This window comes from Sciurus vulgaris, assembly GCF_902686455.1.
Source record: "Sciurus vulgaris genome assembly, chromosome: 10".
Classification (NCBI taxonomy): Eukaryota; Metazoa; Chordata; class Mammalia; order Rodentia; family Sciuridae; genus Sciurus; species Sciurus vulgaris.
Genome location: NC_136470.1, coordinates 7,646,326 through 7,658,410, shown reverse-complemented (window position 1 = coordinate 7,658,410; position 12,085 = coordinate 7,646,326). Strand labels below are relative to the sequence as shown.

At 35.8% G+C, this 12,085-nt stretch overlaps 1 protein-coding gene across 1 annotated transcript in view; it reads left to right on the top strand.

The window, feature by feature from the left end:
* TTC3 (tetratricopeptide repeat domain 3) overlaps nt 1-12,085 on the top strand; it is a gene marked incomplete at its 5' end in the record, with an annotated part of 91,920 nt that overhangs the window by 48,280 nt on the left and 31,555 nt on the right. Inside the window, 5 exon segments of the mRNA XM_079155206.1 lie at nt 1,661-1,912; nt 4,225-4,271; nt 5,273-5,329; nt 6,370-6,443; nt 8,277-8,441. Coding sequence (XP_079011332.1) covers nt 1,661-1,912; nt 4,225-4,271; nt 5,273-5,329; nt 6,370-6,443; nt 8,277-8,441 — 595 coding nt within the window.

Here is a 12,085-nt window from a genome sequence, read left to right as displayed (position 1 = left end):
CCTCCACCTTCCTGAGTTTTTACAGAAGTGCAGTTAGTAGAATTTAAGGGTTTCAAAGAAGATTCTGGTCAATTTCTGTTGGTAGAGACAAAGTAAAATGACAGCAAGCCTGGCATAGTTAGATAGCTAAATATTCCTGCTTTGAGCATAGATCTTCATGGGTTTCTGGTCCCAGAAAAGTACTCTTAAGTGATAAGACTGTCAGTAATATCCAAAAGAAAAGTAAATTCTAAAAGTTCCCGCTTACTTTAATGTGCCATGGAGTTTAGACTGGTGACTGGAGAAGTAGGCCTTATGGGGTAGACTACATTGGAAGAGTGCCAGTCAGTGTCGATTCAGGAGTCTTGTAGCTCCTTGGCAGGAAAATATGAATATGTCCTGTGATGTAACCCATGTATATTCTGAAGAGTAAAGGTATCATTTTTAAAAGTACATATACATACTATTTAAAATATAAAATTAGTTCAAGCATGTTAATTAGTAACTCTTACTATAGCCCTGAGGTAAAATCACATGTTTAATTAAGGCAAGTAATTCACAATTCCTGTCAATTCCTGTAATTTTACTTCTTTCTCACAAAAAGTGGAGTCTCATCATGTATATTTGACACAAGAGAGGCCAGTTTATATATTCAGCAAAAGGTGGAGGGAGAGAGAAAGAAATAGCAGAGCACAAGTGAGAGGAAATGAGTTTCAGTAGTAATGTGGTCGGCCTGCATGCCCTCCTGGAGCCCACGCCTGCGCGGGAGACTGACTGCACAGGGAAGGCGAGTGCGTTTCTTCAGTGGGGGTTCCTTTAGACAGTTTGCTGTATGAGTATTTTATGTGGTCACCAATTCTGGTGTTTTATGCTACTTTCTCATGCAACATGACCTCTGTAAGCTGTTTCATCTGAAAGAAACAGCAGGCCAAAGTAATTTTGACTTTAGTAATTGCTGCTCCATATACTGATTTGAGGACTTCAGGCCCAGGTCACCATACAGGTGACAGTGCTGTATTAGAGGCATGATGAGGAATTTGTACACATTTCCTCTTTGCTTTTTGGTGGCTTGAGGGAGGAGTAAGGATTCACCATCCTTTCAGTGGGAATTTATGAGGCTGAAGTCACCCTGTTTTCTGATGTGGAGAGCAGGGAATAAAAACAGGAACAGTGACCACCTTGAGTTTTGTGCCATGATGAGGAACCGTGATATTTTGGGAAATAGGAACAATTCTTGGAGGTATTAGAGGAGGATTTACTCATTCTGTTAAAGGCGTTGGGGCAGAATTTTGCATGTTATTGTTTACTTGCTGTGGAATATACATAGAAAAACATTGTAAAATCTTGCCAGTTTATCAGTTGGAATGAAAGTTATTATATATCAGTCAGAACCTTAGTATTGTTTTCTAAGGAATTTAATGTCACATTGTCATCTCCTAAGTGTAAAAACATATCTATAATGATAGAAGTCTTTGGCTTACATTATTGTATTTAGTTTATTAGTGTTATATGGTGTTTCTAAAGATGCATAATAACTCAAACAAGTTTGTTTAAAGTATTAAAATGTTTTCACTGAAAATATAAGCAAACTGTAATGGAACCACTTTCAAAGATGTGAAACTCGTGCGATTTTACAGTAAACATTTTCCCTGCTTGTGACTTGGGTTTTGTTTCCTTATAGGCTTAGACGCCACAGGACCTTTTTTTTCTCGATACGCAGCATCTCTCAAGGAGCTTGATTTTAGCATCATGACTTTCCTCTGGAGTGAGAAATACGGTAATAAACTAGACTCTATAGAAGGAAAGCAGCTTGATTTCTTCTGTGAGCCAGCGTCATTAAAGGAAGCACGGTGTTTAATATGGCTGCTGGAAGAGCACAGAGACAAGTTCCCAGCACTGCACAGTGCTTTGGATGAGTTCTTTGATATAATGGGTATGTGGACCAAGGTTGGATTTATATTGTAGTTAATCTTAAGGAAAATATCTGCAAAGGAGCTGCTCATTTAAATAATGGTGAAAATTATGGTATAATCAATTCACTTTGAGAAGATGGTGACTGACAAGTGACCTTTTGATGAGAAAGGATAAGAAAGTGCTGAGGGCTTCAGAGGAAAAACCCAGCACTTGGTTCTCCCTGAGAGGAAAGCTGTGGAGCAGGGACAGACTTGGAGGTGGCCTGTGAATGTGGAAGTAGAATTGGACAGGGCGAGGCTTGGGCCTTGGAGAGGTGGGTCAGAGGGGAGCTCAGGGGCCTGTTTGGGTAACTGCATGGAGTCCAGTTTGACAGAATAGGCTGATTATCAACAAATTCCTTAGCTCCTCTTGGACCTTAGTTTCCTCATCCTTAAAACAATGAAATGATTTGGACCAATGATCTCTGTGGTCCTGCTTTACTTCAGAATTCTAATATTCTTATATTCTAACTTAATTTTAATTTGTTTATCTCTCATTCTGTATATGCATCCTGTGACAGTCTTTTCTCCCCCTTTCCTTATCAGTCCACTTTATGTCTTGTTAGGAGTTAGACTCTCATGCCATTTGTTTTGAAAACCTGACTTTGCAGTGTCACGTATTATAAAGTCCAAATGCAGTATAAGGAACTGAAAAGCTTACTTTGGTTTTGGTTCTTAGCAAAGTGCACACTTGCATCTAGATGGCTTTATCTTTCTAGGATACTGTTTCCAGATGAGCGGTGACATGCTACTTGATAGCCTGAATTTAGTGCCATCAGTTTGTTGCTGCTGGTAATAAATTTTGTCCTGAAACTGAGCTTAGAAAACCCAGTGCATGTTTGGGTCACACAACAGGACAACTGAAAAAGACACAATTTTCTCTTGGTGTCCACTCTTCCTGACTCCTACATTCTGTACCTGAAATACTCAGAACATCTGACTGCCACAGTTTCCCTGCTTTCTTCTGTGGAGTCAGAAGCTACCAGTCAAATTTCTGGTGATCCCAACAGATTTTCAAGATTATCTCTGTCTCCTACTCTCACCCTGGATATTTTCAGTTTTATGTCTTATATTTAAAAAGAGGATAGTATTTCTTAAAACTTTTCAAAATTCACTAATCTTTTATATCAGGGTATTCAGTAATTCCACCAATGATATGATAACTGGGACCCCAGTTTCACTTGTGAAATCTGGATGCATGTTTCCCTAGAGAATTTCTGTGTAGACAGCCAAAGTAATGTGACTAAACCCGCTTATCACATCTCAAAGATCTATTTTTCCTAGATTCTTCTTAGTGACCCTTGTTGTAAATCTAGTTTTTTAGCAGGATACCTTAAAGTTAGCCTCCATTCTTTTCTGCTCCCTGTTACTAGATTAACTAGTTTGTCACGAGGTATAGATAAGCCTTATCTTTGATCTGCCTTTCCTAACCATCCCACTTTCCTAAGCTAAGGCCTTAGTTATCTTTCCATGATCAGACTATTACAGTAGTCTCTCCAGACGGGCTTTCATGCCTCTAATCTTTCTCTTATATTACTACTAGTGACTCTTGTAGAAATCTGATCCTGTAAGCATTCTGTAGGGGAAATATTTGCTTAGTTTTGCCTGCAAATTACGTTCGCATCATCTGTCTGCACTCCTCACCACTCTGGCTGCCCTCTGAGCATATGCCCACTTCTGACTGCATCCAGACCAGCCTTGTGCCTCTTGTCATTGTTCACACAGCTCCCCAGCCATGGTCTTTGCCTGTTCATTCCAAATCTAACTTAAATTTCTTTTCCTTCCCAGAGCCCTCTCTGATGTTCCTTGTGTCTCTTAATTGAAGACTTTATTATTTCCATCAGCTTTTTTGACATTTTATTTATTTGTGGCACCTGTAACTCTACATTTAGTCAGTCATTTTGCCCTTGGATTTTTTTGTTTTGTTTTGTTTTGTTTGCAGTACCAGGGAGTGAACCACAAGCCCTGCACGTGGTAGGCAATTGCTCCATCACTGAGCTATACCTCCAACCCCTTTTTTAAACTTTTGAGATAGGATCTTACTAAGTTGCCCAGACTGGCCTTTAACTTGTGATACTCCTGCCTCAACCTTCCCAGTAACTGGGATTTATCGGAGTGCCATCCGCCCCACTACTCTACTGCCCTTGGTTTTTAAAGTAAACTTGTATCAGACCCAAATAAGGAATAGAATGTAGTCTATGATAGTGGTCTTGGAGTAGTTTTAGGACTTTAGTATATTGTATTGTAATGTAAATATTTAGTTTCTTCATAGAACCTTCTATTTCTTCTACAGACAGCCGCTGTACTGTATTAAGGAAACAAGATAGTGGTGAAGCTCCGGTAAGCTACTTGGCCACTTTAAATCATATGTTCTAATTTGTATTAGCCAAAGGAAAGGAAGAAGAACCAGACCAGTATTTGTTTACATTACAGGTAGCTTTTCAGAACCAAATTAGAAGGACTTCTGAAGATGTGTATCATTTTATTAGAAAGTTATTTCCACTCATCCTCTTGGGAATAGGGCGTTCATCAGCAAACTCTTTGAGGCTTAAGTTAAATAACTTCCAGAAAGTTTTTACAGCTAATAAATGTTAATATTAGAAAAAGAAAAGGAAGAGTTCTTTAGTTGAAAAAAAATTGTGATATTTTGTGATGAAGAAAAACAAAGGGTCTTTGTTTCAGTTAGCTCTGCACCGAGTTTAACTTAAGAACAATTTAAGAGTTGTCTTCCTTGACAACTTTGATTGCCTTTTATTCTTTCTGGCAAGCCAGAAATTCTTCATTTGAGAAACATGATTAAATAGTGAAAACAATAGTATTCCTCACCATTCTCTCTGGCAGTTTTCAAAGAGAAAACACTTATTTATCAGTTTTCAGGATCAAATAATTTATATATGAAATTCTGTCTTATTCTGCTCTGTCATATTTTGCCCTGCTAGGTAGGGAAGCATAGCTAACATACCACATAGAGAAACAGTTGCTGCTCCATTCACTCTTTGTGCCCCCAGTGTCTGACTGGATGCAGAACATCTGATATCATAAAAATGCTATTATAGCACATAATCAGAATTGCTTAAAAGTTCAGTTGATTATTAGAATAACATAAGCCCTGTTGAAAATGAGGTTAAAATGTTAGGACAGTTTAATTTTAGTCACAACATTTGGCATCGTTAAGCCTTTTCTTCTTTTTTGTTGCAAGTCATAACACTTGACCTGATACATGACATTTTATATATGTGTAACTGATGACCAGTCTGTGAAAATCAGTATGGTTTGTTTATGTTGAGCTTCATAATGGTGTTGTTTGAGTGTTCATTGATTTTTTTTCCCCCATTTTTCAGTTTAGTTCTACCAAGGTGAAAAACAAAGGCAAGAAAAAGAAGCCAAAAGATACAAAGGTATGGAATATTTTCTATATTAATTCTTTTCCAGACTCTGCAAAATAATTAAATTGTATAAATAAATTAGAAATAAGCAATTCTTGCAGTATTTTGAAACATTTTGTAGAGAAAGACTTTCTAGGCTTCCGTCTATTTTGGCAGTCTCCTACATTTCAAAGAAATTTAAGGTTAGTGTTGCATATAAGTAGCTCTTGAAGAGACTCTTAATCTTTATAGTTCTTTATATTTTCTAGATACTTCCAAGTGAAAACATAATGTAGGACCCTGTGTGGATAGCCATAGAGCAGGGTGAGGCTGGCTGGGTTCCTGTCTTGGTTCTACCAATTATTATCTGTGACTTTGAGCAAGTTATTTGACTTTCCTATGCCTGTTATTAATAGCCTTTGCTTTTTAGGTAGTAAATGCTTAATTATCTATTATTATTTCTATGCTGAATTTTAGGAAGAGATGAGAGCATATAAGACATTGGTTTCTAGTATTCAGAAGCTCATATTGGAATTATTTGTTTAAATTTTTATTATCTAAAATAGTCAAATAAGAATGATGAATTCTAGTCATCGTATCAGTCTTAGGATTGATGGAAACTTTCCCTTCTTTTCACCTAAGGCTGTACTCTACTTCAGCTTCATGATGAGTTCTTGGTTTCAGTGTATTCTGGGGGCAAAAGAGGAACAGGGGTAGAAAGAGTGAGCCAGTGTTAGAAGAGGATGCAAGCCGCTTGGAGGTTCCAGTGTAGGTTTCCTTGTGTCTCTGACAACGTGTCTTTAACTAATATGAGAGTTTAAAACAAGGGACATTTAAAGTTTTTGGAGTATTGGAAACTACCCCAAATGTTAATTTGAACTTATTTCTGGCCTTTAAAATTTATATTACTATGTGTTCCTATTTATCATATAATTTGGATAAGTTTTAAATATTGGCAGTCAGTGTGCATATTTATATAAATGTTCATCAATTTCAATGATAATTTTTTCTTTCATAGGCTTTTAAGTTAGATGTCATTGTCTTTTTTTTTTTTTTTTTTCCTTTTAAACCAGCCAATGTTAGTTGGGTCTGGAACAACTACAGTAACACCAAATAATGAGACTGTCACTTCAGGTGAAGACTACCAGTAAGTATAATTTTTAAAATTTTACCTCATTATAATTCATGTTTTTCACTTGATAAGCATGTTAATTTAATGTACTATAAATGTATATTTTATTTCCCTTTCATTTCTAAAGATTTGCATATTCACAGCTGATCTAATCTACTGAATTAATAGCATGGCTTGTCATTAAGAATTCATTATGAGTTAAAGTCCCAGGAATGGTGACCACATTCATTCAATAAGTATGTATTGAGAACCCACTGTGTTCAGGACACTATGGGAAAAGTCTAGAAAAATGTCTAGAAAATGTCCTTTAAAGTATTCAGTAAAGAGAATATTCCATTGATAATTAACTAGTGGTTTTGCTGTAATAGGAGGAAGGAAGCTAATTTGGAAGCTAGATATGTTATGGTTTAATTTTATATGATTTTTCATGCCATCTAATTGTTGAAACTGTGTTTTAAAGAGAGCAATAAAACCAAACTAAAAAAAAAAATTTTTTTCACATTTCTTAGGGAGTTGTAAGAACAGTTAAAATTTGCACTCATTTTCATGAATTCTCTAAGTGGAGGAATTAAGAGCCAGTCTTCATCCATTTGGAGTTCCAAAACAATGTACCGTAAACTGAGTGGCTTACAAACAACAAAAATTTACTTTTCACAGTTCTATAGGCTGAGAAGTCTAAGATCAAAGAGCTGACATATCCATTTGTCTCATGAGGGCCTGCTTTCTGGTTCACAGATGGTACCTTCTCACTGTGTTCTCACATGATGGATGGACAAGTGTTGTAGTCAGCTTTTTTGCTGCTGTGACCAAAAGATCTGACAAGAATAGTTTTAGAGGAGGAAAAGTTTATTTGGGTGTTATGGTTTCAGAGATCTCAGTTCATAGATTAGTGGCTTCATTATTCTGTGCCAGAGGCAGCACATCATGGTGGAAGGGTGTGGTGGAAGAAAGCAGTAAGGCTCTCATAACCCAATCATTTCACCTTTAAACTTCCTTGCATTGTCTCACAGATGAGCTTTTGGGAGACATATCTTATCAAACCATAACAACAAGGCAGCTTTCTAAAGACACCATCGTAAAGGTGCAAATCCCATTCATGTCTCTGCCCTCACGAACTAATTTGTGATCAGGTTTCAGCATATGAGTTTTTGGGGAAGACATTCAGATCACATAACACCCTTTGTTGAGATGAGCACATATGTAGGAGGCACTACTCTAAGGGATTTACTTACATAAATTCATTTAATGTATTCCTCCACCCTAGGAAATAAGTACTGATATTTCATCCATAGTATAAATAAGGAAACTGAGGTAGTGTAGTTGAGTGACTTGCTCAAGACACAAAACTTATAAATAGAAGAGCCAGGATTTTAACCACACTGTGTGGTTTTAGTCCCCACACTCAATCTACTGTATCTTTTTTAAAATACTAAAATCTCATACTCCTTTTTTTTTTTTTAATAAATCTTTTTATTAGTACTTTTTACCAGTCTCAATATCACTTTAATTAAATTAATAGCAATTGTAAGATCTTCGTTTGTCTCTGAACTCTTTCACAAGTTACAATTAATATAGCATTGATTTTTTTTTTTTTTTTTAAACCTGGAGTTGGGGGGTAAATGTGCTTGGTACAGGATTAAATTAAAAGTGCTTATTTAGAATGTCAAGTATGATATTTCTTGATTATAATTATGGACAATAACTGTTCCACACTGAGCTCTCTGGTACTACTTTCTTTCCACATAAAATCAAGTCATATGTTCATTACCATCATGTTCTTTGCTTCAATTAAATGTTCTACTAAACTACCCAAAAGTTTATTATTCACAAAATTATCTTTTTAATCAGCAGACGCAATTCAGATTCTGCAGGCCCGTTTGCTGTGCCTGACCATCTTCGGCAAGATGTAGAAGAATTTGAAGCTCTCTATGACCAGCACAGTAATGAATATGTTGTCCGCAATAAGAAAATATGGGATATTAACCCAAAACAAAAATGCTCAACTCTGTATGAGTAAGTAGATTAATATTCCTATTCCATTTGTTTTATACTAACACTGCCAATTAAGATCAAAAGTCATTTTTATTAAAGTGGTCATTTATTGGTTCATAGTCTCTGGGGAAGACTATTCTGAGAACTTGTGCCACATATTATATGTAGTTAATTGAGGATTTTCAATTATTAAATTTAGGGTCATACCAATCTTTGGTTTTGACGGTTTGAACTGCTAATATAGATACTTCTAAAATTGTTCTGGTATGTCCCAATAGAAATGATAAACAAAGCTTTCAGCCATAATGTTTTTATCATGAATTCCAAGGTATTCATTTGACACAGACTAATATGATTATTTGATCTCTTTGTTCTTATGTTGAAGGATGTAGTGGTTTGGCATCTCAAAATGCAGTGACAATTACATAACTCCGTGAACTATTACCTTTTTGGGGGGAAACGATCCCAGGATGCTGTTACTACTTCAGCTTGTGTTGTAATTGTTCAGCTGTGTTAATAATACAAATACTCTAGCTGCTCAATTCACAATAGCCAGACTGTGGAACCAACCTAGATGCCCTTCAATTGATGAGTGGATAAAGAAACTGTGGTATATATATACAATGGAATACTACTCAGCCATAAAGAATGATAAAATTATGGCATTTGCAGGCAAATGGACAAAATTGGAGAATATCATGCTAAGTGAGATCAGCCAATCTCAAAAAGCCAAAGGACAAATGATATCGCTAATAAGTGGAGGATGACACATAATGGGGGGGAGGGAAGGGTTAGTGTTAGGGTTAGAGTTAGGGTTAGGGATGGGGGCAAGTATGGAGGAAGGAACTACTGTATAGAGGGTAAAGAGGGGTGGGAGGGGTGGGGGGAAGGGAAAAAATAACAGAATGAATCAAACAACATTACTCTATGTAAATTTATGATTACACAAATGGAATGCCTCTACGCCATGTACAAACAGAGAAACAACATGTATCCCATTTGTTTACAATAAAAAAAAATAATAATAATAATAATACAAATACGCCTATCCTTCTGCCTTCTACTGGAGACTGGACTTCCTGGACATGGTGTAATAAAAGAGAAACATCCTTTTCTTTTTAAGTGACTTTGGGTGTGAGTTACTTGAGGATTGAACACATGAATGTGAAATTTAACAATTCAAGTTTGAGTGGGATGGATAAAATAATCTAGTAAAGAGTTTGGGAAAAATCTAGGGAATAGCTTAACATTCTGAGATTGGCATTAATAAGCAGTACATGAGGTTTTTTTTTTTTTTTTTTTTTTTTTAAAGAAATTGAGGGTTAGGATCTATAATAGGAAATAAATTTTAAAACTATTTTCCTGAAAATCCTGTCACTCATTCACAGTATGGTCATTCTTTTTTCTTCAACACTTCATTCCTATTCAGTCTAGTTAAAATTGGGTTTCTTTTTTGTGATTTTTCCTTAGAATTGAAATGCTCAGCAAATCATATTTCCAGAGAACTCCTAGATGACAATGTATTTACCTATAAAATTGCACTGGTATTTCTTAAAATATCCTGGAATTTGCTTCAGGCATCCAAAACTGAAACTAGAATGTAGTTTTCCCCTTAAAGAATTTATTGGGCTGGAGTTGTGGCTCAGTGGTGGAGCAGTTGCCTAGCATGTATGAGGCACTCGGTTCAATTCTAAGCACTGCATATAAATAAATGAATAAAATAAAGGTCCATCAACAACTAAAAATATATATATAAATAATTGTTAAAAAATAATTTATTGCCATTATAAGTGGGAAGAAATTAAACATTTATGAGAAAAAAGTAGACTGATTTGTTTTTATTTTTATATCTCATAATAGTAGAAAACCAAGAAGTTATAGGAAGGTGTTTCTTAAAACCTAATTCTTGAAATTTCAAAAGTAAACACGTGGCTGGATGTGGTGGTGCACAACTAAATTCCAGTGGCTCAGGAGGCTGAGGAAGGAGGATTGCAAGTTCAAGGCCTGCCTCAGCAACCTAGCAAGGACCCGAACAACTTAGGGAGACCCTCTCTCAAAATAAAAAGTAAAAAGGGCTGGGATGTGGCTCAGTGGTTAAGTGTCCCTGGGTTCAATCCCTAGTGCCAAAAAAAAAAAAAAAAAGAGAGAGTAAACATATGCTGGCTTAAGAATAATGATTTGACAGATAGTAGAGCAAAACAGACATTATTATCTCATGTACATGTATGACTGCGTGATCTGTGTGATCCTACAATATGTACAATTAGAAAAATGGGAAATTATATTCCATTTATATGTGATTTATAAAAATACATAAGTGCATTCCACTGTCATGTACAACTAATTAGAACAAATAAAAATATTTTTAAAAATGATGGTTTATTTTATTGGCTACATATAAAAGAAAACTAAAATTAGACTTTTATATATGAAGAGGGTAGAGTAGAAAAATATTGGACAAGGAGTCAAGAATATGGGATAACTACTATGAATTAACCTTTTCTTGACTTTAGTGTTGCACCTTAAAATAGGAATTTAGCCTAATTTCTTTTTGTTGTTTTTAAATATTTTTTTGGTTGTTGATGGACCTTTATTTTATTTATTTCTTTATATGTGGTGCTGAAGATTGAACCCATTGCCTCACACGTACCAGGCAAGTGCTTTACCACTGAGCCACAACCCCAGCCCCCAATTTCTTTTTAATGGCCCTTTCTAACATTTTATGATTTAGATAACTGAAACAGATTTTTTGCCTTCACTTTTTCCAAAGTAGTATTAGCCAACATTCATCATCCACATAAGGTCAAGTACTATAGATTGGAGGAAAAGTATAAGGCAGAGGTCTCTCATGTAGCCTGCAACATAGAGGAGAGTCAGGATGATCATTGGTAGTATCACAGTGCATTACTCATGAGGATGATGTTGTGAGTAAGAATCCTGAGTACGATTTTCAAAAGGGTGCTCTTAGAATAGTAGGACGGGAGTGCCATTTGAAACATCTTTCCCATCCTATCATGTCCGTGCTGATAGCCGCATGTCCTGGCATTCTGCAAGTCTCTCTCTGACCACTTGAGGCAATAGTGATGATCATCAAATCATGAAAATGTTGTGTATGCCCATACAGCATGCATACACATACACAACTGTTAATATCTCCTGTGTAATTGACTTTATTATTTTTTACTCATCTTATACATGTGCCCACTACTTTGTCTCTGGTTAAGTATAGGAATACTAGTCCTTTTAGAGTCCGAGGTATTTGATGGGGGCCAGGTGTTGAAAGAGAAGATAAATCTCTTAAGCTGCAGAAACTGAAATGATCATAACCCTCTTCATCATCTCAGTTGTATCTTTCCTTATAACTTCTTTCATCTCTACTACACTGCCACACCAGTACTAGTGTGCACTGTTGGTAGACTGATTCTAACCCCTGTGAAATACTAGATCATGAAAAATCATACTTGTGCTATTTTGGATCCAGTGTATACTTTACTCAGACTACTTTTCAAGATCTAGAAAAGTCTAAATGTAGAGTAAAAATTCATTTTCTATTCTTTTTCAATAATAGTAACTATAAAAATTTTCTTAATAATATGGTTATAGTACCATTTCTCTTTGGGCTAAGAACGCTTGTTGAGTTAAATTTGGTTCTGCTTGAATATATG